Here is a 25,731-nt window from a genome sequence, read left to right as displayed (position 1 = left end):
CGCGTTGGATTTCCCCTTAATTCGTGTAGTTTGCTTACTTTTAAAAATGTCTGATTACAGCAGCTTCTCGCTTTCAACCCGGTGTTGGAGTGAGGTCGGTTTCCCGTTGGTGTATGCGATACAGCCGATTGGCAACCTCGCAAGAAGAGGCTGACGAAGCCAGTCGGCTACTTCCACTCATGGTTGATTCGGAGGTGGGTTTCCAGTGTTGTTAGAGTTTATGTCAGATTTGCTTATGATGCTAGACTTCCTCATTTTAATTCAACTATTAGACATACCGGGTCATCAGAGCAACAATAATGAGTTTTAAATTGATATATATATATATATATGTATATATATATATATATATAAATTCTAAGTAACACTGTTTGTTACCATGGAAATGTTGGACGTCTAGGAACGACAAGAACTAGAAAAATGGAGCTACCTCATCGGTTATATCTTAGTCTATCTTCTAAGATCGAAATTCTTAGCTATAATTCTTGCTCGTTGTTTTAATATCCTCCTGACCCTGATCCTCCTGATCCTATCCTCGTCCTCGAATTATGACGGGATTTGTAATCGAACGATTGGTACAAATTACCACTCGTTTTTAATGTTGGCTATTATTAAGACTAATGGTTTTTTTAAGGATATGCTGATTTCCTCTAGTTTTTCCTATGTTATTTTTTTTGGAGAAGATGAAATGTTTCTTATTCAGCTAAGGGGAATCTTCTGCCTAACATGTCCGGAAAGCAGCTACGTTAAAATATTTTTGCTTTTACTATATGGAGACGCAGTAGCTCTGCGCTTCGGATTTTTACTGGAGGTTTACTAGCGATTACTTTTCACATTTTGATGTTTTGAGAACTGCCGACTTTTCTTATTTCATGACCAAGTTCCATTCAAACTTCACTTGGACTGTGGCAAACCTACGACGGTTGTCACAACATACTCTAAAGGGGAAATTGTGCGTGCAGCAGTTGACGGCACCGGTAGATCACGACATTGCTGTATGCCCCGCCTATCTCGCCGCCGTAGCAGTGTGTGCATAGATGTCCCACATATTGAAGAGTAATGCCCTAATTATTGCAGAAAAGAACTCCTTGTCCTGCCTCTGTCGGCACTAACCCTTGCCAACCGAGCAACTAAGCATTTAATTTACATTATTGAAAAGTAGGTGTCAAAACCATGTAACCCAAGTTCATGAGTCCTTGTTACTCTGTTTTGCGAGCGCTTTCTCCCTTTTTCGAATCATACGAGTGCATTCGAAGCTGCGAAGGGCGATTGGTTACACTCTCTGAATGAAAAGACTGCTAATATCCAAGTTCTCAAAGGGAAAAATTGAAGCAACATCATAGCATAGGTTATTCATGCGGTTCCATTGGAACCAGGGCCATTGTAAGGTTCTCTCTAGCTTCGTTGACACGGTAGCAGGAGAACCTTACGATAGTGATATGGACGTGTAATTAGGGCAAATATAGACGATGTAACTGCTTCGGATGATCCTGCAATCGTGCATCACGCTGTCAAACATGGATGATGATCGGAGACGAGCTCTGATCCACTACACTTTTGAGGCATTGGCTAAGTGTCCTCTTCACTTGTCTCCGTTTTGTGATTATGGGGTTATAAAAACAAAACCTCACAAAACCATAATTGTAAGCCACAACTTCAAGAATGCAAACCAAGAAAACGTTGCTGAGTAAGTTATTCGTGAGTGTATACCACGATGGTGCAATCAGCGTTCTTTTTTTGCGTACAAAAAAGTTGTGAGTACCTCTGGTGAGAGAGAAATTCATCAAGAGTAAGGAATATGAGGGAATTTACCAAGACACGAACAATTAAAGGCTGTGTATTAGTCTTCACAAACCTTCCTTTTTGCTGAGAATTTGGAATTTGGGGTTCAACATGAAAATTGTCATTGCAAAGAACGTAACTTTCTTATAAGCAAGGTAAAAACGTTAGTGTAGGCAGACGCAGAAGTAAATTTTGCTCTAGATTACACCTCTAGTACAAAGCTATTCACTTCACTTTTCTGAAATGTCTGCCTGAGATGCTCTCATTTAAAAAGATCCGATTCCACCATATCGAATCTGTGCTGCTAAATAAACGATAACTAGGAGCGCTGGTTAGTGATTGTCAGCCTTCGAATATCAGTGGCAATGTTGGAATGTACGCTAATTTCGAAGTATAATACTCTGTTTGTTGAAGTCTAAGATACCAAGGCAACCATATTTGTTTTCTACGTTCTCCTTTGGAGGAACTACCGCTTATCTAGGAAGATACATTCCATCTCTACATTTCTCACGCGTTTTTGAACTTTCAGTTTTTTCCGAGCGCATGGTGTTCCAGTGTACTTATTCTTTTCGACTACTTATTCTTTTCATTTACGAAGTGCACAACTTCGTAGATACACCCAATCAATTGCATCTTGTGAATGCAATGTTGTTGCATTACTACTCGATAACCTTTTTGCTCATATTCATTCCTTCAATATGAAGACACATGAAGCGGTAGTTCGTTAAATAATTTGAATAATACCGGAGAAGCAGTTACTTGTACTAAGGCAACAAAATCAAAATAAATAGAATACTTGACATCTTCCTAAAGCACGGGATATCAGTATGTGAATACATCGTTTTAGCAGTTTTCTTGATTATGTTCTCCATTGTATTTGCTTATCTACATAAAGTGAATTAGTATCTCAACGGATACTAAAAGCTGCTCTTGCTAGATTATTGATTTTCGCAAGTTGTTGAGGTATTTGTCAAAGGACATTATAGATTTACTGCGACGTTCATATTCCATGCTAATGCAATACAAACTATACCTCATTTCCCACTTTCTGGTATTTTTTTTACTTTTACTGTCTTACTTCGATCAAAACTTTTGCTAAGGAGACAAGAGCTAAAGTTAGGTGTTGCGTTGTGGCTCCGAATTTCCATAATATAAACGTCGCATTTGCTTATTTAGTCCCGTAGCTAATCGTTTTGCTCTTAACCTTTTAACATTCTATTGTGCTCGGATGTAACATTTTTTTCTTATTTTTTTCTAGCTTTTCCCCTGGTTATCTATTAAATCGTGTGTTTTGTTTTTTATTCGATACTAAGGTGATTCCATCAGCTCACCACATTCTAAACAGGCTACGCTATTTCGGCGGACTGGGCGAAGCTTAAAAACTTCAGGTCCAATGTATGCCTGGTTTAGAAAAAAATAGACATGGTTTGGAACAGATTCACCTGCACATGATCCATATGGAATTATCATGCTCGGCTCCCACGTCCCTGGTTGAGAATGATAAATTTCCGCGATGACAAAAGCACGTGAGAAACCTCCCAAGGTTCGCTGCCTTTGCATGTCACTTCTTTTGCTCCTTCTTTCTAAATCGATGTTCAGTTCTTTTCAATCAATTCGAACACTTCTAATCAGATAATTGGTACTTGTCAACAGAACATTTAAAACTCTGGGCCAAAAGTGTTTGACTATTCGAAGAATCGGCTGTGTTTGTACGTATAGCTATGCATGCAAAGAAGAAAGGTGCTCTGGTGATCTTGATGGGAAATAATCGGAAATATTTGAAAATAAAATTAACTGATTTATGGGAATCATTGGTCATAATTGATTTCTGTAATTTTTGTCACTTTTAATATTTTCCTAGTTGACAAATGGTAGTTAAACACTTTACTTATCGTACTAACAGCAGTCAAGTATATTGAGTTCGACATAGATTCAGGGATACTGTGAAATTTTGCATCTAAAATTTACATGGATTTCTGAGAAATAGAGTTATTTGATGTTATTTGGTACTGATCCAAAAGTAATAGCTATGTCAGATCTCTCGTTAGTCTCATTATAGTGCATTCTGAACCTGTTCACCTCTGTTTTTTTTTTAATGTCGATGCCAAAATTCCCTTTGTTGTTGTGTTGGAACCTCTGTAAGGACTATGAACAAATGCTTCATGAAAAAGCCCATTTTGTTGACATTCAAGGACATCCTGAAGCAAGTTCTTTCTGGATGTGAGTTTGATTTCATTGCTGAACTAAAGCATAATTTCTTTGAAATAGTGTAGCTTTTTTTACCCCTGCCAAATTTTTGATGGGACAAAGGTGGGAACAATGTCATTTTTCCCATCTTTGTCCCACCAAAAATTTGGAAAAAAAAACTGCGAGACCTTGGAACTCGAGTGATGTCGCATTTGATATAGAAAATTCTCGGCTATAACATGCTGAGAGATGATTTGCTCGGCTAAGTTACTCTGAGTTAGTGGGTTTCATTCAAGATCACACATTTTTCGATGCGCGAGCAAAAATTGGACTTTGGCATGTTTTCTCATTCGAGAAAATGAAACGGCGTTTTAAAAAATCACCCATATGTTCGGTAGTTGTGAGACTTCGTTTCCTAAACTTCGCAGCTTTCTTCTCTCCGTGTGAAGGAAAATCTGTCTTGACAAAGACACCAACTCTTCTGCTGTCGCATGTTCCCACGAACAATTCTCCACTTTCATATACGACGTTGAGAGGGTGGCGTCGTTTCGTCTCGGTCCGTCCGATGTCGTGCTTAATCTTCCTGGCTTACATCATCAGATCTTCGATGGCCGCTTCCGATGCTAGCGTACTTCGGTTACAAGTACAGATCGCAGTCCTAATTCTTTTCCGATTTGTTAGCCTCGATGACGCTCGCACCCATGTCCTTTCTGGCGCTACCGCAGCAGGCCTTCCTCTGGGGTCAATGGACTCTTTCATATTACTGTGACATGCGCAGAAATTTTAAAACACATCGACACGTTACAAGCCTTTAGTCCAACGGGGTTTACGGGAGAACCTCCCAGAGTGGACAAATTGAGCTTACTTGTTGAAGGAGACTACACACCGCCTCCTTTGGGCCTACCAGTCACTTGATCGCAGGCTTTTGGGCGGACCGACTTACGGGAAACAAGATGTCATCAGTCAGCCCTGGCACAGCAGAAACAGGGATTCCCTTGAATCTACCCGCTTCTCATGGAAGTCACAATGTCGCTTTTGGTTCGCGATTAGCCCCCAATAAGCCACTCGTCTTCATTGTGGTTTTCGCCGGTTTTTGTTTGTAGGTGCCTAATATCTGGTTTGAGTCCTCTGCTCTAAAAAGATGCATCTTGGCTCCCAAATTCTTCCACAGAGTCGTTCTTCACAGTTATCGCGCAGATTTCTATTTTCTTCGCATCAGCATCACCACAATAAATGGTGTAGGTTTCAGTAATGAAGCAGTGTGGCTAATGGCGATGCTGCTGTATATATTTGTACCATACTGCTATAAAAAATGTATAGTTGGGTCAAAACGACATGAAGCACGGACCGTTGCGTAAGCGGCCGCGCTCGGAAGCGGTGCGGTGGAGACGGTTGGAATCGAGGTGGGACGATGGCGAACCGCAGAGGTGGGTGGCGGTAGAGAGGATTCTTACACGATCTCAACCGCTCCGCTTCGAGCGCAGCCGCTTGCGCAAATGTCCGTGCTTCATGTCGTTTTGACCCGACTATATTTGCATTTAGTGAAGACAAGTAAAAATCAGATGCGTCCTAAACCCGATTCCAAATTGCTGGAGGCTCTCACGCATGGATTATATAAATTACATTAAAACCAGTTGTCTGTTCTTGCGATTTAAACAAGACTTTGCTTTGTATATTTTTCCATATTTTTAGACAGAAGTCAGAAACATAATTTTGCACTCAATCGGTACAATGTGAATGGTTGTAAATCTTGGAAATGAAATTGCGCTCCTCGTGGAATTGCAATGAAGTTCAGTCAAAAGAGTCGTTTCTGATGGGACTTCGTGACAAGTGATGCCTTATTTACCTTATTTATTTTAAAAATCAAATTAATTAATTTAAATTGGTTATTTTAAAATATCGCATTTGAGGACATACCACACATTGATTAGCAGTACTGATCCTAAGCGTTTCATTAGAGGAAATACTACAGATTAATTTATCTATATGCTCTGTAACTTTCAAGTTTTTCTCTATCGATTACCGGTGATTTGGAGGACTTTCCTCCCTTCTTGTACCTAATGTTAGTTGAAAGTCTGAATCGTTTACCTGTTATACCTAACAGTATAGTTGGACCAAAAAAATGTTTAGAAAAATTAGTCGTTGATAACATTTCAATGTTGAAAATATCATACAACGTTGTTGCCTTGATTCACAACAGTGGAACTCGAAGAGACAACTTTTTTCCAAATCTCTCTGCTTGCTTCCTCAAGATAACCTTGGTTACTTTTATTCCTTTTATTTCTTTTCAACGATGTCTGATGTCTTTTTTTCTTGTTTGATGATGAGTTTAATTAAGAATCACCGTTCTCCAACGCTAAATAAGTCACAACCGTAGCTTCTCAAGGTTTTATTCGGATAGTTGGTTTTTGTTCTAAGGATAAATGCAAGAAGTATGAAATATAAGATTATTGTAGTGTTTAGGTTGTTGTGGACGGCTCAGACGACATTTACCTTCTTCCATCAGTGTCATCTCGCAGTTCCAGTACATTTGACATGACCAGGTAATTTGTGCCCTTTTCACTTTAATCATTAATAATCTGTGAGCGTGCTTGTCAAGCAATTTTCCATATTGGAAGATGATTTCGGGGGAGTAAAAGAGTAAATGAGGTAAATATTTCTAAAATTATGGGAAGTTGTGGCTTTTACGGTAGAACAGTGCCGAAGACATTACTTCACACAATCAATCAAAGCTGAAGCTCTTCGATTCGAGGAACAAAGTTACATTTTAAAAAGGCCATAGTCGTTTTTGTGACGGCCCTCTCGAAGATTGAGCATCAGCAAACCGATCAATCGAGCATCAGCGGTCAAAATTTTAGCTTGTGGCATTAAATCTTGCAAGATTGAAGAGCAATGCACAGATCAGTTGGGACACTTAGATTATTCAGTGAAGCCGAGGTGGTAAGCAAAAAAGTGCGATGATTTTCTTCGATCAGGCTTTAGATGAAGAAGGTATTCGTTTGAGTTTTAAAGCTTCCAGAATGCAGTAATAAATTTTTTCCGACCATTACCCACGTGAATTCAACAACAGTGTGTTGCTGTCTGCTCAGCTGTTTTTATTGACACAGTCGGTTTCGCAATCCTCTCTATTAGGTACAATTTTGCTCAAATTTCTAACACGTCCCACTCTTCTTACTCTCTGATTCCCGTGAAGGATATTCTGATGCGTAATGTTTATGTCAACAGTAATTCCCTCAATAGTTTGCTGTTAAATTCGTTTTCAAGGCATGCTCGCCATTACTCGGCTTGTGTCTTTGTTTTGCACTCGGGTTCTCCCTCCTTTGCCTTTCTCCCAAAGTTATCGTGAATTCTCAGTAGGGATAAGCGCATCACCTCCGTCATCTGGGATACGGCATTTCATTCTGATGCCCGTGTAGAGAGGGAAAGGTGGGAAGTGTAGTAGTTTTTCTACGTAACAAAAGCACTTCGTCGCCATAGTTGCGTTTTCATTCACGAGCCTTCAATAAATTTGGCCGAAGTAGCGGTGTTGAAAGGTAGTTGACAGCTTTTTTGTGGATGTCTTTATAGGTAGGCTCATACTGGATCTTTTGAAAGCTTGGGCTCTGAAATGTTCCCAAACGTTTTTTAAAAGAAATATCTGCCATCTAGATAATTTCATAAAGACTCATGGATTGAGAAATGATATAGTTTCACCCAACCCAAGCAAAATTTCAATTTTTGCACTCCTTGTGTGTTATGAATAACTTGAAGCGAATAAAAAAAACGAATGCATTCTCACTGCAAAGCCTTACTAAAAGTCTGTATTACCTCTTTCCATATCCACTCTTGTGCTGGCATAATTTCACATTTGCTGAAATTTTCTTCAGCAGTGGATAGACACTTGATGTATAATTGTTCGCTTTTTCAGTTCTCCTCAACATAGGAATGTTAGTTTCGTATGATATTGTTCTGGTATTGTAAACGCGCATTAGTTTGATTTTTCGCTCCTTCCTCATACTTTGTATAAGCAAAGTCTTTCTAATGTCTACATCTCTACTTGACAGTGGCACTTCTGGATTATTCGAAATTGCAAACGTAGGTTATTCAATTTTAAGAATGAAAGAGAAGTTCGATAAGTTGAAAGGTAACGACAACTTTTATACGAGTGAATAAAATTGAAATGTTGCTGATTTGTATTCCGCTCGGTCAATTTCCATCACCAGCTCAGCTCCCAATCAATAATGAAACGCGGCTATTGTATAAATCCATGACAACACATTCGGCGTGCATTTTCATGAATCGTGCGTGCAAACATTCGCTTTATTCTGCTTTTACGCACTACCCAATCCCTTTCATATTTCTTGACTCTAGCTTATAACGGAAAAGAAATTCATCGGAAACATGCTGCACCTGTTCTTCTTCTGGATTGCAGTTACATTCCTGTTCCATATTTGCATAAGCATGGATTCTTACTTTGTTATTATTGTGATTAATATCATTATTTATTTCTTTTATACAGGTGAAATAGAAGGGTGCGTGGGACGGTAACATATATTCAATTACAGTTGAAATAAATGTTATTTAATTTTGATTGGTTCAAACGTTCGGGTAGGATTAATTAAAAAACTTCGATATTACTGAATTTTCTCCTCGTTGAGCGCTAAGAAAACATTTGATTATAACTTAATCGACCAATTTTCAGTTAATTTATTATTTTAATGGCTAAAGAGAAGTGTAACGATAAATATTCAACAGCCGCAGAAGAACTCAGCTTTTTTTTTCTTTTGAAATTTGATATAGGTTGGATATTGATAATGTTAGATTGGTTAGTAATTTCTTTGGTTTTTTTGCAAAAAAAGCTCCTCATTGAAATAAATGGCTTCACAGGAAAAGAGAAATGTCATCATGAAACTTGTATTCTGCAGTTTAAATTTTCCATTTTGTGGCGCTTGAGAAAAAATCAGCAAAATTCAGTTCAGAATGCGCAACTTCAAGTCGAAAAACCTAACTCCTTTGACACTTGCTTCTCTCCCACTACAATGCGGGCTCCATTGTGGTCCAGGAAGCAAGAAACCTATTGTTAGACATTTCTTCATAGGCTTCGCATGCGTTTTCTTGTTCTGATAGAAAAACGGTAGTGCGGAAATGGAGCAAAAAGCTCTAATCTGCCTATCTGTTTCAATGAATCGGAAAAATTGAGAATGTTGATCCTTCCGTACGAAGTGATTACGCCCGGACATGGCCGGTGTAATCACTTCGTAAGGAAGCAGTGCATTGAAAAACAAAACAAAATTACTGCTAGAGTAACCATATAATGTTATACAGTTGTGTATGTTTTGACAACTTCAATATCTTCCCTTTTTGTTTAGTGTTTCTTTTTAATCGATCCTCTTTCTCATCGTATAGATTTCTAATCACCCTGAAAAGAATTTCGCTGAAGTTTATTTTTTAACACAAAAGTGACGGTTCTGGATCCAGTCGCCCATTTCATGCTTTAAAGTAGTATTTGCCGATACATAATAAATTAACCAATAAAGTTGATTAACAAGCTTTTGTGCAGGTAATCAAAAACCAGTGCCTAGAATTATCATGCCAATGTTTATCGGGACTCGAGCGTTCCATCCTTTCTTCGACACTGTTGCGGCTTTCGGCAATAAATTACCTTACTACTTAATCATGAAACAGTGAATTTTCTTCTTCGGTTGAATTGACTTCGCTTACTTCTATGTTACCTTTTATATTGAAGCATTTCCACGTAAGTTATGCACGTGAACTGAGTGCTTGAAATGTTTCGTAGATAAAAGTGTGTATTTACAGATGTCACTCTATCAATGACATCGGAACAAATTTGCGGCATTGGAATAGCTTTATGTGAATCAGCAGTAACTGGTGTTATGAGTGATCGCCAGTCGCATATTTGATATGATATGGGTAGTGTTGTGTATTTGGACGTGATGCAGCAGAAATTTGCCAAGCTCCACTCTACTATTTCTATGCAGTCAGTAAAGCGGGTGTGAGTCCTACATCCTTCGGTGCTGGAGATCGAGTCATAGTTGATCTTTGCCAAATTCTTGTGTGGTTTGCGGACGTTTGTGATCTACAGGAAAAGAAATGGGAGGCATCAGAGTGTGCTTGAGTTTCTTGAATATTCTTCTAATATTTTCTAATAATCGTAATAATAGTAGTCCTCTTCTGCAAGGCTTTTAAGAGCTTCAGCCGTCTAAGTGGTGAGCTCCGCCCTCCTAGAGTCCTTGTTTGCAAAATTTTTCGAAAATCGCTCTAAATACTAAACATTTGTTGCGGTTTTTACGTGGGGTAAAAAAGAGAAAACAAGGAAACTTTTATTTTATTTGTTATGCACGACTACTTCCGAAGGATTTTACAATAAGAAGAGACCGTTTGAAGTTTTTTTTCTGCCTTTTCATGGTTTTTCACTATTTCTCCTCATAGTATAATAGTTTATGCATAGGATGACATAGTCTTAGTGAAGTCCTTTTCCATTAATTTTTACCATTTGTTTTGTTGCTAAGATTTGTTGCTAATATCATGGTTTGTAATGGTTTCTTTTCTGTTCCACTTTTTAAACACGATTTTCGTAATATTGAGAGTACCCTTTGCACTACTTTAAGAGTTACTTCTAATTCTAGGAGATCTTAAAAGTTTTCGTTTTGTGGCAATTGGACTTGAGCCCTGGAATTGGATTTTTTTTTTGAAAATTAATGATTGGAAAAGAACTTCACCGGGGTTATTTATTCCCACTCATGGACTATTATATAGAAAAATTGTGAAAAACCATAAAAAGAGAGAAGTTCCGCGGTGGTGTAGAGAGCTCTGCGCGTGCCCATCACCGAGGACGTGCAGTGTCATTACGAAATCATTGGTTGTCACTTTTCCAGCTCCCATATAACAAAAATAGGTTAGTATCAGTGATGTCGATAATTGCCTGACGGCACTTTTCACGGCACACCGATATCCGCAGCCAATATGCCTGCGCAATTTCAGTCGCGTCTTTCAGACCCTAAGTAGAAGGTTTTTAGCAAGAACATCAAATTGGATGGAATGGATTACAGCTGGGAGATATTGTCTGTAGGGTAGGAATATCCGTGATCAGCATCACCGATTACCTCTAAGGGTGAAACTCCACCCAAGTCTATGTGATACAAAAAAGAAACCGTCGAGGGCAATGTTCCACCCTCTCCCCTTTTTGCTTCGCACCTCATCATCGTTCACTTTAGAATTGAAGCACTGTTGAATATGTTGCTCTGTCCCCTTGTTCAGATGCTGTCCCAGGCGGTCCAAGTCTCATAACGTGTGGACGGAAAAATCCAAAGAAACGTGAAATTTTTGATTGTCGCAACAAAATGCCATAAAACCTTAATAGCAGAGTGTGCAGTGTGCGAGTTTAATTACCTGACTTTGAGGACTTTTCGATCTCTATGTGCACGTGCAAATTCACGGCGACAGATGACCAAACGGACAATTTTGCGCCCTTCATAATAGAATGACATATTGACGCGATTTATCTCCTTTTCCATCGCTCGCTTTAAAAAAACACTGTAACTAGTAAAAAAAAAAGTAAACGACTTCACATAATCCTTGTTTCATGAAAATAATAGGCATTTGTCAAAAATGCCCTCAGATATTAACTTGATAAAGAAGAACATACATGCTCTATGTAATGTAACTGCTTTGCAGTCGACTTTTTATCAAATCAACATGCGTGGCAAACTGTCTCAGCGCGTTTAGGGACACCTGGTGTTTACTTGCTTGCTCTAGATCCTTTATAAATCACATCTCATGTCCTTGTAAAATTAGTCGTCTTTTTACAGAATTATTTCCATATGATGTAGGAGATAAAGTCACTGGCGTATCAATCCACTTGGGATGCGCCGACGCGTCTTATTCTAATTCGTGATTGTTGAGGTTTTAAAACACTCGTGTTGTCCTATGCAATGACTTGCGAGGCCAACCGATGATCAAGTCAGTGTTTGTCCTCCCAGACAAGTCTGGTACCAGTTTATCGACCCCGGAGGGATAAAGGGCTTGGTTGGCCATAGGGCGGTTTCAGACCGCCTTTTACCATCCTTTTTATATGTTATAGTCGTGCCAAAATGATCTGAAGCTCGGTGGAGTTGCGTAAGCGGCTGCGCTCGAAGTAAGGCGGTGAAGCTAGTTCCCCCTTACTCGGAACCGTTAGCGCCAATCTGAATGTAACAGGCTACCCAACTGGCCCGTTGTTATTATTTACAATTATACACAGCTGAAAAATGAAGATTACTTGAGATGATGTCTCGAAATAACTGATCTTGTTTGTTTTCTTTCTAGCATCAAATAATTTCACAGATGTTGCCGCATGTTTTTTGGTCGACGCCGTGTGCTTCACTCACGCACAGTGAGAATTGGGTATGGGCCCGTTGGAGGTGACCATGGAGCTGCTTTTGCCCCGAATAAAGTCTGCAATCAGAAGTACAATATTTTCAGTTTTGTCCCACTGGTGAGCTAATCTGATCCCAGATTCTTTTGTAAGTTAGTGTAATTTTTTGCTTTTTCAGGTTCTTTTCCAGCAGTTTAAGTTCTTCCTTAATCTGTATTTCTTGCTTATGGCATGTAGTCAGTTCATACCTGCTATCCAAATTGGTGCTCCCATAACATACTGGGGTCCTCTGGTGGGTTTATAGAGATTTTCGGTAAAGACTGTTTTTATTCATTTATTTCTCAGGGTTTTGTTTTGACAATAACTTTGATTCGTGAGTTCCTGGACGATTTTGTGCGCTTCTTACGCGACAAAGAGTTGAATGGGGAGAAGTATGAACGATTGACCAGGGACGGAACAAGAGTCGAAGTCAACAGCAGGTTGTTCATCTACTGGATATTTAATACACTCAACCATTAAAGGCAGCATACCACGAATCTGACGTGGTGAGGGAATCCGCGGGAAAAGCCAGAGATAGGGCTGTAGATTGCAGGATCCAGATTTTCTCGGTCATCTCTCCCTAATCGTCGTAAGAAACGGCGTGGAATACGTCGTTTTTTAATACAATTAAGGAGAGATGACGGAAAGATTTTGTGAGATTTTCAAGTAAAAGCAATGAAGAGGCTGCTGAGTTGACCGGAACATGTACTTAGAGGAGCGTTCTAATGTATCTAGTAGAAACTAAAGCGGCCACAACGCTGTTTTCTTTTTATGACGATTAGGGAAAGATGAGCGGAACCAGCCCAGCAATCCACAACCCCATCTCTAGTTTTTCCCGACGTTCCTTAACCACGTCAGATTCGTAGTATGCTGCCTTTAAGGTAGCCTTTGAAATACACTAATATTCAAGAAGCTTTGCTCAGGCATTTTATTTACTTCTTCTCTCGCTTAAAGGCAGCATACCACGAATCTGAGGTAGTGCGGATTTCAGGTGGAGTATCCGTATACGGGGTCGTAGATTATAGAGACGGGGGTAGTTCCGCTCATCTCTCCCTGCATCACTGCAAACAGCCGAATCCAGAATGCTGTTTTGTACGAAGCCATCTATTGCAACGCTCCACCCCTTGCGCCGCCTCCGCCCTGCGATTCGTCGAAAATCAATTCGGACTGCCCCGATAGGCAGTAAAGGACGTTATGCGTGCAAGGGTGGCACGCTGCAATAGAAGGCATTGTACAAAACAGCATTCAGGGGCCGGCCGCTTGCAGTGATTCGGGGAGAGATGAGCGGAACTACCCCCGTCTCTATAATCTACGGCCCCGTATACGGATACTCTACCTGAATACTCTACCTCACCTCAGATTCGTGGTATGCTGCCTTTAACTGCTATAATCGCAAAAACATTTCGTGGTTTACAACGGAATTCGAAGTTATTTATCCTTTAGTTTCGTCTTCTGAAGATGTTACTTTTGAAATTAGTCCTTTTGAGGCCATGTGGTGATGGGTGATGCATAACTGAAAGTAGATAAGAGACTTCTTTTTTTTTTGTTGTATCACTTCCCTAAATGTGCTCAGAAGAAGTACAATTGCAAACACATTTGCAGGATTGAATGTGTGCCCTTCTGTTTTCTTGTTTTTATAATTTGTCATCTTCTTTATCACCACATTGTCTTATTACAAGATCGTTGGATAACAATGTTGTTAGTGAAACCGCTTTGTGAGCGCTACTGTTATTCTCTATTCTTATATTCTAGGCTGTTCCAATACAATCGTACAAAAAAGTTTGAATTTTTATTTAGTGACATAGAAGTCGGCGACGTGATCATAATAGAAAAAGATAGAAGAGTTCCTGCAGATGTAGTCCTTTTACGGACAACAGAAAAATCTGGTGCCTGCTTCATTCGTACTGATCAGCTGGATGGAGAGACCGACTGGAAGCTGCGTATTGCTGTTCCGTTCACCCAACACACCAATAACGAAGCTGTATGTCTTCACCTTTTCTTTTTTGTTATCACGTGCGATTCGAAAGTTGCATTGCGGATAAATTTTTGCGGACAAATCTTACATGAACACTAACAAATTATCTTACAATTTTAACAACAGTTTGGTACCACGAATAGATCAGCACAGAATTATTTGGCCTAAGAGTTTAGTTAGAGTAGGTGGATGAAGCGTAGTTATAAATTTGAGTGATTTGCAAAATTCACCCTTCAGGAGTTCTTTGACACCTGGAATTTGGAAAACATATTGATTTAGGGTGTTCCACATATACCTCTGAAGTTTTTGTGCTTTTTGTTAGTTGAGAAGATTGAAAATGTCTTTACCATGAAACAAAAGCTGTGAAGCAATGTTTGTTACATTTAAATACAAATATTTTTTGAGGTTTTTTTTCTTAAATACCAGTGCTGTTCTCTACAAATGTATGTGGTATCTCCAGAATATAGGAGATTACTCTTGTTGTTGCAGGAAATAATGGAAATCAATTGTGAGATATATGCGGAGAAACCTCAAAAGGACATCCACGCGTTTGTCGGCACAATTAAGGTTTGCATTTTTGTCTTTTTTTTTATATGGACTATCGCATTTTAGGGTTAATAAAACGGAAGACTTTAAAAACTAACCTTGGAACTCTGAGTAGAAGCACATTTGCTTTTTACCTTTAATTTAGAGCGCGGCTCTGAGAAAAAAGTAAGGTAAACAGTATTCACTAAAATTCTTTCTTTAAAACTCATAGCCTACGGATTTACTGATCAGTGGGTTTACTTTATTTGCGCGAATTTGGATAAAGCTTTGCCAGCCCACTCGGATGAATCAAAAAAGAAGCGTACTACACTTACGACGTATAGGTGACCACAGAAGACCAAGTGCAGGACGGTTCTTTGAATGTGGAGAATGTTTTGTGGGCAAATACAGTGTTGGCTAGCGGTACAGCTGTTGGAATAGTCGTTTACACTGGAAGAGAAACACGCTCCGTAATGAACACAACTTTGCCGGAAAGCAAAGTTGGCCTGCTAGATCTTGAGGTGTCCTTTTTTGCCTTTTTTTTGTCATTCCATACTCTCGAGAGTTCATTTTAAGGTCAACAATTTGACAAAGCTGTTGTTCGTATTTGTGATGGTGCTTGCTTCTGTCATGGTCATTATGAAAGGGATAGATCCCAATTGGTATCGCTACCTTATGCGATTCGTCCTGTTATTCTCCTACATTATTCCGATTTCACTACGCGTCAATCTCGATATGGCCAAGGTAATTTACTTCGCTCATTCATTAGTTTGCTGCAGGTGATCAAGTCGAATGAGGCTGTTCTGTTCACATTATTGTCGATGTTAATTTTCTAGACAATTGTTCTTTTCTATGCCTTCACTTATCCTTGATCGGCTAGTAGTAATATGGATTTGATTTGACTACATTTTGATGATTTAGGAAGGTTTACTTTTGGAGGAAGTTGGTTGCAAACTTTTACATTCATTCAGAAGTTCTATCTTATGTAATACTTCTTCGATGTGTTTGTCGAGACTGACCAAGTTTGAACACGTTTGTGGACGGAAATTTGCAAAATCGCATAAAGTGAATTTCACTGTTCGCGTGGGTGTAATTTACACCGTGTAAAAGGGTGTAAAAAGTTGCTTTGACAAGTTTCCAGATTTGTTCATTAGAATAATTGCACTGACTTGATCTGTCGGTTCACCTCAAGTCGTATAAGCTACAAGGGTGCTCATGAACCCCAAACCATTTTGAATTAGAGTTGAGCGCGTGGATGCATCCTAAAGGGAATGCACTTAGATTTCATAGCGGAGTAGGTAGGCCACCTCGTATCCTGTTAGGAAGTTTTGGGATCTAATATAGACACAAACACATAAACTTAAGTCTCTCAAAGAGTAGCACGAGGGCATTCGAAGATATTTCTTGGTTAATGGAAAATTCTACGGGGCCTGTTTCCTTTGAGATTTACGTTAAGGTATCAAAACTAAATTTGATATTCGTCTGATGGTTTCATTTTAGCTGTTCTACGCTTGGCAAATTGGCCGCGATAAGCAGATTCCGGAAACAGTCGTTCGTTCCTCCACTATTCCAGAAGAACTTGGTCGAATTTCTTTTCTTCTTTCTGATAAGACTGGAACGTTGACGAAGAACGAGATGCACTTCAAAAAGGTTTGCAAACTTTCTGAGGTCAAGGGTGGTGTTCGGATACAATCCCTTTGCGCCGACCTCGTTGTTTGTTAAGTGTACGTTCGATCACTGCTGAGGTTGAAGTTCCTTCAGAACAAAGAAAAAGCTGAGCAATACACGGCGCTTGTGATCATCCTGTTATCCGCAAAATATCCTTTTTCTGAGTATTTGGATATAACTTTGGTTCTCCGCAGTGACAGCACACAACCTAGGGTTCGATTCCACTGAAGACGATTTTTCTTTTGACAAAGAATTTTTTCTTTTGGAAGAGTAACTGAAAACTGATTCATTCACACTCTTATCTGCTACTATTTGTGTGTTTTTCCTCTCGGGCAGTGTCAACGGACGGTTTCTGACTTTCGATTTTCTGTGTGAAAAAGCAACTGTGAAAGTATGGTTTTGTCTAATTTCGTGAACAGTTCAGTCTTGAGTGTTATTGATGAAGGGATTTAGTCTGTCAGAATCCAAACTTCTCTTTCCGCGGCACGGTTTTTTCGTTTTCTTTCAAAATCTGGATGGAAAAGGAAGAGGAATTTTCTAGAGTTACCATCTATGTCCCAGTTTACTCGTAGGAGAAGAATGGAGACCCCAAACAGTAATTTTAAATTTCTGTGAGCTAACCCTCTTTTACAAAATACAATTGAAACTAAAATAACCTTTTAATAGTTGAAAAGAAGATAGTATTGTATGGATCGGACGTTTTATACAGTTTGCAGTTGTTCCTTCTGAAGGCTTCCGAGAATCGAACTATTAATACTGTCTGAGAAGTAGTAAAGTTGCGTGCACACACAGCAAGTAAGATTTTATGAAGAAAAAAGATAATAATGCTTTCTTCTCCTTTTCTTCCATTCATTTCTTCTTAAAGGCATCAGCCCTCGAATTTGAGGTGGTGCGGGTTTCAGCTGGGTTATGTCTATACGGAGTCGTAGATTATGGTGAGAAGGGTGATTCCGTCCATTTCTTCCTAATTGTCGTAAAAAAAACGGCCCGGAAGATACGGCTTCAAGCGTTCCGGCGCGCTATTTTCTACAACGAGCTCGATTGGAGCGCTTTTGCCTTGTGCAGGCATCTTCCGCTTGAAGCCGTATCTTCCGGGCGGTTTTTTTTTACGGCAATTAGGAAGAAATGGACGGAATCACCCTCCTCTCCATAATCTACGACCCCGTATAGGAAATCTCCACCTGAAATCCGTACCACCTCAGATTCGTGGGGTGATGCCTTTAAGTGGAGATAGAACCGTGTACTCTTTGTAATTCACACATTCAAATAGTGCACATGCCCTTTGTTATTAATATGGTTACCCACGTTTATTGGACATTCTAATCTAGCCCCAAACATCCTCACCTCTAGACCCTCTCTGTCTCCTACCTCCTTCCCCTATTGTGGAGATTCTATCGTACCCTTGACAGTAGCTGTAGTTTCCATTCTTTTAATCTTTTAAGATCCACTTGGGCACAGTCGCGTTCAGTTCGGATGCATTCGAAGAAGTGGCTCATCATGTCGCCAGTGCCTACTCAGGTCGATTAGCAAGGTATCGCAATTATTAGCTATTTTTTCACTTTGATGCATCTTTACGGGTGGGTGTAGCGCAGTCTTAAAAGCTCCGCTGTGGCCCATGGTCGATGGTTCGAAACAAATTTCAACTACAAACGATTACAAATTGCAGTAAAACGCGTTGGTGCATCCCAAGTGGATCGATACGCCATAGATTTTATCCTTCACCCTCCTTTTATGTATCTCTACCCAGAGATCTTTATTATACTAGGACTTAGAACTGGGCTTCATTTAAATTTTTTGCATCTTCGGATTTAAATGTACGCTAATTTGCAAATTTTGTACGTACATCAAGAAAACCAGGGAAGCCGCCTGTTAAACTATGGACGTCTGGAGTCTCGGCCAGCCCCCCACCGGGAGCAAGAGGTAAACGGTTGGGTAATATAAATTTGCGTAGGGTGGGGGCTTCTCAAATGTCCCCTCCTTTTCCAGGGCGTGTTCTACCCCCCCCAAACCCCATTGACTATCCAATGGGTATTGGTGGTTAACCATATCCCAACCGAAGGTCAGGCATTTATCACGTGGTATAGAAAACACTTCAACCACCTCAGTTTCACACCATTGTTTTCGTAGAACGTTGCCAAACCAAAACACGTTGCTCATCAGTCATTCTCTTCATGTCTTGGTAGTCAACCTGGCGAAATGAGGACTAAGGAACAAAATAAACGAACGATCCTATCAGGTTATTTAATGGCAAATATAAGAGATAGCGAAAACGAAAAAAGGCTGCCAACCGTCGTTAGAAAAAGTGGCCGCATTTTTTTGTACCAGCTTCGTGAACATGAATATGGTTATTCCCTTATTGTCCTATTTGACTCAGTAATTTCGTTAAGTTTAAAGTATTCCTCCTTTCATTATGTACTTATTACCTTGGTTTTTCGCATCCCTACGGGCAAGGTAAGAGCAGTAGTGGTGGTTGTGAGAGTGGAGCGTTTCTTAGTTCAAACATGTTGATTGACATCTCCTCTCATTCATACCCACTGAATACATGTCTCGAAGACGTTCAGGGGAAATCCACAAGAGTTCCTTCACTGTTCCTCGATTCGTGGGTCTACAAAATTGGGGTTAATCATTTTGATAACCATACATGCGGCATTTCAGATCGTTGCAATTCTTGTGGTTTCCGTCGTTTAGAACTCACTTGTCGAAAAAAAAAACCGAAGTGAGAGGATTCGTAATGTTGATTCTTTTGTTTCGCAGGAGAATAAGAATGCTTGCTTGTAAATTCCAAGGAGTGCGAAAGGTTGCACCTAACTATTTAACATCGCAAAAAATCAGTTACGAAAGCATCCAACGTGTTTTCTCTTTCCCCGAATAGTATTTCTGAATATTCTTCTCGGAAGCTGGGGCGGACTATCAAAAATTCACTGGGTATTATTAAGTCTGACTGATATGTCAGTGATTTGCCTACCAATTTCAAGGTCTACATTTTCTCTTCACTATTTCATATCGAATTGAAAGCTACATAGGATGAGAACCGCTGTTCCCTCTCTGAAACAATTTTTGCAGACATTCGTTTTCTGCAAAGCTACAGACCGCCGTCGAAGCTATTGCTCTGTGCCACAACGTCACGCCCATTATTGAAGGTGGCACGGTTTCATATCAAGCTGCAAGTCCTGACGAAGTAAATTTCCTGGAATACTTGTTCAGTTATCTTTTTTTAAAACATATGCGGTCTTTTTCGAACACGTGGCGACGTTTTGTGTGTCGAATCTCATTTTAGGTTGCTCTAGTGAAATGGACTGAAACAGTTGGAGTACGATTAGCTCATCGTGACTTACACTCTCTACAACTCCAACTTGGTATAGGACAAACTAAAGTCTTCCAGGTCTTAACGTAATTCTGCTTATCATATTATATCTTATAGGATCCATTTTCTATGTAATTCATGCTAGTGTTTTTAGATCCTCCACATCTTTCCGTTCACCAGTGAAACAAAAAGAATGGGAATTATTGTTAAGGTGACCCTATAACTCATATTTATCCCTTTTTTTGTTTAGGTCATTTATTCCGTTCAATTTATTCGATATTTATTTCTTTCTATAGGATGAAACAACGGATGAGATTTCTTTGTTGATGAAAGGCGCAGATACTGTCATGGCTGGTATGGTCCAGTACAATGACTGGCTTGAGGAGGAATGTAGCAACATGGCTCGTGAAGGTATGATTCATGGCAAAGTTTCCTATTTATGAATTCAAGTCCATTTACAGGGCTTCGTACTCTGGTTGTGGCTAAACGATCATTATCTGCTGCTGAGCTGGAAGCTTTCGATCGCGCCTACCATACCGCTAAGATGTCCATCACTGACAGATCTCAGAACATGCAAAACTGCGTAAATCGTATGCTCGAGAAAGACCTTCATCTCCTCTGTCTCACTGGAGTTGAAGACCGATTGCAGGTAGATCCTTTTTACTGTCTCTAATTCTGGTTTTTGCCGCTTCTTGAAAATTAATGTTCATAAAAACAATTGAAAATCTCACTACGAATGTGTTCAGAAAGAGGCATGTTGTAATCATTGGGCTGTTTATAGAACCCGACCATTAATTCAATTATTTCTTATAACTACATTAGGGAGTAGAGCGCAGAGTCAGACTTGGGGAGGACAGCTACGGTCATCTATAGGAAACCTATGTGATACTGAGAATTAGACCTTTTTTGAAGTAATGTAAACTTGCAATTCATTTTGACGTATCTGAATCGGAAATACCAGAAAAATGATGGTGTTTCGTGATTTTCAGGACTTGTAGCTTTTCTTCTTAACGCTGTTAGTGTGCAACCTGTGTAAAGCCATAAAACGCTTTACGTCGTCACAATACGTCTATCTCTGCAGTTTAGATAGGGACTTCTTCGGAGATTCATATAGCTTTCTCAAAACTTTCACTTTAGTGTATGTCGCTACAGTGCAGAAGGTCTAACGTACATAAAAAGGAAAAAGAAGAATAACTTTAAGATAAAAGAAAATGAAGTAAAACTCCTTATTCACTTCAAATATAAGAAGTGTGGTATTCATCTAGTAACATTTTCTGGACAAGACTTTAAACGTTTCAGGATCAAGTGACCACTTCGTTGGAACTTTTGCGCAATGCAGGAATAAAGATTTGGATGCTAACTGGTGATAAGTTGGAAACAGCTATTTGCATCGCAAAATCTAGTGGACTATTCTCCAGGACAGATAATGTACATGTTTTTGGATCGGTTCAGAATAGAACTGAAGCTCACAATGAGCTGAACGCATTGAGAAGGTTTCATTTTCTCATATTTTTTTTGTATTTCGACATACTCACAGCTGTTTTCAGGAAAAGCGATGTTGCTCTCGTAATGCAAGGTTCAGCTCTCAATGTGTGTTTGCAGTATTATGAAGCTGAGGTATTTTGCAAAAATTTTCGAAGATTGTTAATGCGCATGAACATCTTATGCAATTGCACCTTGCAGGTCGCCGAATTGGTTTGTGCTTGTACAGCAGTTGTGTGTTGTCGCTGTTCCCCTGAACAAAAAGCACAGATTGTACAGCTTCTGCGAAAGTACCGTGCACCGCTCCGAGTTGCTGCTATTGGTGACGGAGGAAACGACGTAAGCATGATACAAGCAGCTCATGCTGGTATTGGGATCGACGCTAATGAAGGTAATTATATCACGAATCGAATATTGCTCGTTTGGTTTATGGATAACTTTTATAGATAACTTACTTATTTTTTTTCACACAGGAAAACAAGCATCTTTGGCAGCTGATTTCTCTATCACTCAATTTTCTCACGTCTGCCGTCTGCTGCTAGTTCATGGCCGCTTTTGCTATAAAAGGTCTTGCGCGCTCTCTCAGTTTGTGATGCACCGGTGAGTAAGACAGCAGTATGTGAAATAGACGACTTACAGTTATTTGCTCTTTTACCTAGAGGTCTTATTATTTCCACTATGCAAGCGATATTCTCGTGCGTGTTTTACTTCGCGTCCGTTTCGCTCTATCAGGGAGTCCTGATGGTTGCGTAAGTTCCATACACTTCATTAGCGATTTTTTCATCAATAACTACTTTTATTTGTTTGCTGGCTGTACTAGTAGCATATCTAACACTATCTTCTATCAGTTATTCAACCGCATACACAATGCTCCCTGTATTCTCGTTGGTTGTTGATCGTGATGTTACCGCTAGCAATGCCCTCACTTACCCGGAATTATACAAAGAACTCGGAAAGGGACGGTCGCTGTCGTATAAAACATTCTGCATATGGGTCATGATAAGTTTATATCAAGGTAATTTTATATCAGTGTACGTCAATGGGCTGTTTTGAGAGAGTACTTAAGGAGCCGTTATAATGTATGGAGCATTATTTGTTTTCGATGCGGACTTCATCCACGTTGTTTCTATTTCCTTCTCTGCTCTCATAGTTACTGAACTTATCATGGTAGCGATGACAATCCACACTTGGCACTGGGCAATGCTACTCGCTCAGGTTGGGCATATTTGATTTCCTGATTTTCGTTGCATTTTAAAATTCTTTATTCAAAACCTGGAAGAAGAAAATGAGCAATTGTAATACTTATTGCTGTAATACTAATCCAGCTTTTAAAACATATGATACGTCTAGAAATGATCGGGTTTCACTATGTCAAGGAGAAAAAGAGAACAGAAAAATGCTAGCGCTTTATATAGAAAATACTTCTGTGGTGGCAGAAACTGCTCTGTCAAACTCTCTATTACATACTATATTTTCCCCGTTGCGTTTCTGCTGTTAGAGCTGTACGAAGGCAAGTAGTTGACACTTTCTCTCAGGACATTTCAGATTTTCATGAGAGGTGGACCCGAAGAAGTTCTTGTTGACATCAAGGGTTGGCACATCCTTTGGAAATAAATATTGCAAATCTAGGATGGTAATTGTATATAGGCAATAGGATACCAAAGTAAATAATGCGAAGTAATAACAGCGCCCTTGCTGACATTTATATTAAAACTAAGACAAACTTTAGGTGTAATGCAGTTTTAAGCTTTATTTGCTTTTTGATGATTACTTTGGCAGAGGGACTCAAAGCTCTATAAGTTAGAAACTCTACCAGAATAATGATACTTTAAGATAGTTTTCAGGTTGGAACGCTGCATTATACATCACGTGCCCCTTTCAAAGGTTTTCATTGTAGCAGCGTTGTGTAACAGGGGATGACGGAAGTTACTGTAAACGATATCAGAGTAAACTCTAGAGAAAACTAGGAAGTTGAAGTTACAGTCTCGCACGTAATCGCATGAAGAGGAATGCAAAATCCACAGAACAAACTGAAAACAAGTGACATGAGTCAAATGTAACCACACCTGTTAATGCTCACGAGTTACGGTATCCGACTTCGGAGAGTTTGCATTTTATAATTCTCCAGTTCATTTTTCAATGCAGGCAGCTCGACGAAATGGATTTCCAGAAGTTCCATCTTTCTCCTAGACGTTTGACCTATCAGGTGCATGACGAGCTGTTTGCATTATGAGGTGGTGAATCTTAAACAAAAAGGAAATATAAAATACAAATTTGTGGAAATATAAAAGACAATAAACATGCCCACATTCTCTCAAATGTTATACATCTACTACATCTGTGATAAGGAATGAAATTAAGCGTTTTTTCTGGAGCATGTGTCGACATTTCCTGAAACAAACGACTAATCTTTCCTATTCGTGAAAATGCGCTTTTTCTGCAAAAAAAAATCTCATAGCAGGTTCAAATCTGTGCTGTGTTCATATCCCAGATCTCTGTATCTGGGATTCTCCGGGTACTGGGAACAAGTTTAAGCGTTTTTTTTCTCTTCTCGACGATCTAACACACTAAAGTGAACTTGCTCTATATTTAGATGCATTTTGACTTTCTTATTCTTGCGCTTCAGAAGTTTCCAGAAGTAGAAGACAACATCCCAACATGATTTCTCTTCCCCTAAATTGTCGTTTATAGCATTACCAATAACTTCACATCCATCGTAAAAAAAAACGGCATCGGAAAAGGAGTGCCACGTAAGCGTTCAGTGGTCATCTTTCATTGGATTTTCTACCTTTGGATGTTCCTCCAACTTGTCAGCACCCAAGATTTGCAATGTCGATAGTACCAGTGTTAAATAAGCATCAAGAGACTTCTCCAGAGGTAATATTGGCCACAATATTTCAACGTTGCCTTCTTGAAATGCATAGTTTGTCACGGTGGACGAACTCTGGGTCCACTTCCATCATCCCAAGATCAGAGATGGGTCAGATTCCAAAATCTTTGCTGCAAAGAAAGCCTATTTTGCAGACTTGGGCATAAAAGTCTACAAGAAAGGAACCGAGAACTTCAGCATCGATAGCGCAGGTGTATACCAATTTTTTAAGGAATGTGAATCTTGGATAGGAAATATGTCATAACTTGGCTCTGCCCGACCAAAATCTCAGGTATGTAGTCGGACCAAAACGATCTTAAAGGGATCACCCCACGAATCTGAGGTGGTGCAGATTTCAGGTGGAGTATTCGTATACGGAATGGGAGACTATGGAGAGGGGGTGATTCTGTCCATTTCTTCCTAATTGCCGTAAAAAACGGCCCGGAAGATGCGGCGCTGCACAACGCTGGCACGCTCCAGTCGAACTCCTTGTAGAAAATAGTGCGCCAGAACGCCTGAAGCCGTATCTTCCTGGTCGTTTTTTACGGCAATTAGGAAGAAATGGACGGAATCACCCCCTCTCCATAGTCTCCAATCCCGTATACGAATACTCCACCTGAAATCCATACCACCTCAGATTAGTGGAGTCGGCTAAGGTCGTGGTGGGACCTTTGCTAGCAATACCCATCGCTTCAGTTCGTGATGGTTCTTACCTTGTCTCCGAGGGGCGAGTCTCTGAAAATTCACTAATAATAATGATAATAATAATTAGTACTGTAATTAATACTGGTGAGACTGGTGAGTTATTATTTCGAGGGAGGGAGGTAGACTTAAGGAGTTGCGAAGTCTACCACTCGAGGAGGGGAAAGGTCTCACGATCGTACTGTCGATTACGCAGATCTTGCGCACTGCCAATTTGCTACGTAAACGAACTGAAATTCTAATGGTCGACTAGCACCCCGGTGGCGCTCTTTCTACTCGATGAATCCTTCCAAAATTTGCGAAATCAGCAGTATTTTGTACGATTTTTTTGCGTTACTTTGTTACTATTCGTTTCACCTATAAGTTTTTTTAAAGCTGTTTTGTTTTTAGGCATTATCGTTAAGTCTCTACGGCGTGTCGCTGGTCGTACTAGATCAATACTTCGATCGTCAATTTGTGCTTTCGTGGATGTTCATCATAAAAACGACACTTATTACCCTTGTGTCGTGCCTGCCTCTTTATGTGGTCAAGGCTTTACGAAGGAAGTTTTCCCCACCTTCCTACGCAAAAGTAAATTGAATTCGTTTCACGGATTTTTCGCGTAATTTAATTGTAAAAGCCCAGCTGCTGTTATCCGGTAAAAACTAGAAAAATATCTACACTCAGTTTCTGAGTTTCGTTTTTCAAGTTCGAATGATAGTCAAAGAATGTGGTGCAGCGACAGAAAACTTGGCCAAGATGGGATCAAATCATTAATCAACTAGATTAAAGACAGCATACCAAGAAATTGAGGATGTTGATATTTCTCCACGAATAGTTAGAGCTATTACGAATAGGAGTTTAAT

At 39.7% G+C, this 25,731-nt stretch overlaps 1 protein-coding gene across 2 annotated transcripts; it reads left to right on the top strand.

Annotated features, from left to right (window-relative positions):
* Positions 1-113: 113 nt before the first annotated feature.
* Positions 114-25,465, top strand: RB195_006943 (uncharacterized protein; the record flags this gene model as incomplete). 2 transcript variants are annotated; one of them, XM_064180311.1, is made up of 25 exons in its annotated part: positions 114-194; positions 6,433-6,512; positions 12,292-12,442; positions 12,501-12,614; positions 12,668-12,801; positions 14,159-14,342; positions 14,826-14,903; positions 15,206-15,382; positions 15,438-15,605; positions 16,362-16,511; positions 17,972-18,060; positions 19,593-19,707; positions 19,807-19,911; positions 19,988-20,044; positions 20,130-20,244; positions 20,295-20,482; positions 21,133-21,326; positions 21,381-21,450; positions 21,517-21,528; positions 21,595-21,706; positions 21,789-21,915; positions 21,975-22,064; positions 22,164-22,330; positions 22,382-22,530; positions 25,277-25,465. In XM_064180311.1, 25 exons carry the CDS (start codon positions 114-116, stop codon positions 25,463-25,465), a joined length of 3,096 nt encoding a protein of 1,031 aa, XP_064037190.1. The 2 variants fall into 2 exon arrangements, with proteins under 2 accessions (XP_064037190.1, XP_064037191.1); XM_064180310.1 differs by having other exon boundaries at positions 21,517-21,706.
* Between the last annotated feature and the right edge of the window lie 266 nt (positions 25,466-25,731).

This window comes from Necator americanus, chromosome I (assembly GCF_031761385.1).
Source record: "Necator americanus strain Aroian chromosome I, whole genome shotgun sequence".
In the NCBI taxonomy this organism is placed as follows: Eukaryota; Metazoa; Nematoda; class Chromadorea; order Rhabditida; family Ancylostomatidae; genus Necator; species Necator americanus.
The sequence above is the reverse complement of the archived record's forward strand: the minus strand, read 5'-3'. Positions and strand labels throughout refer to the sequence as shown.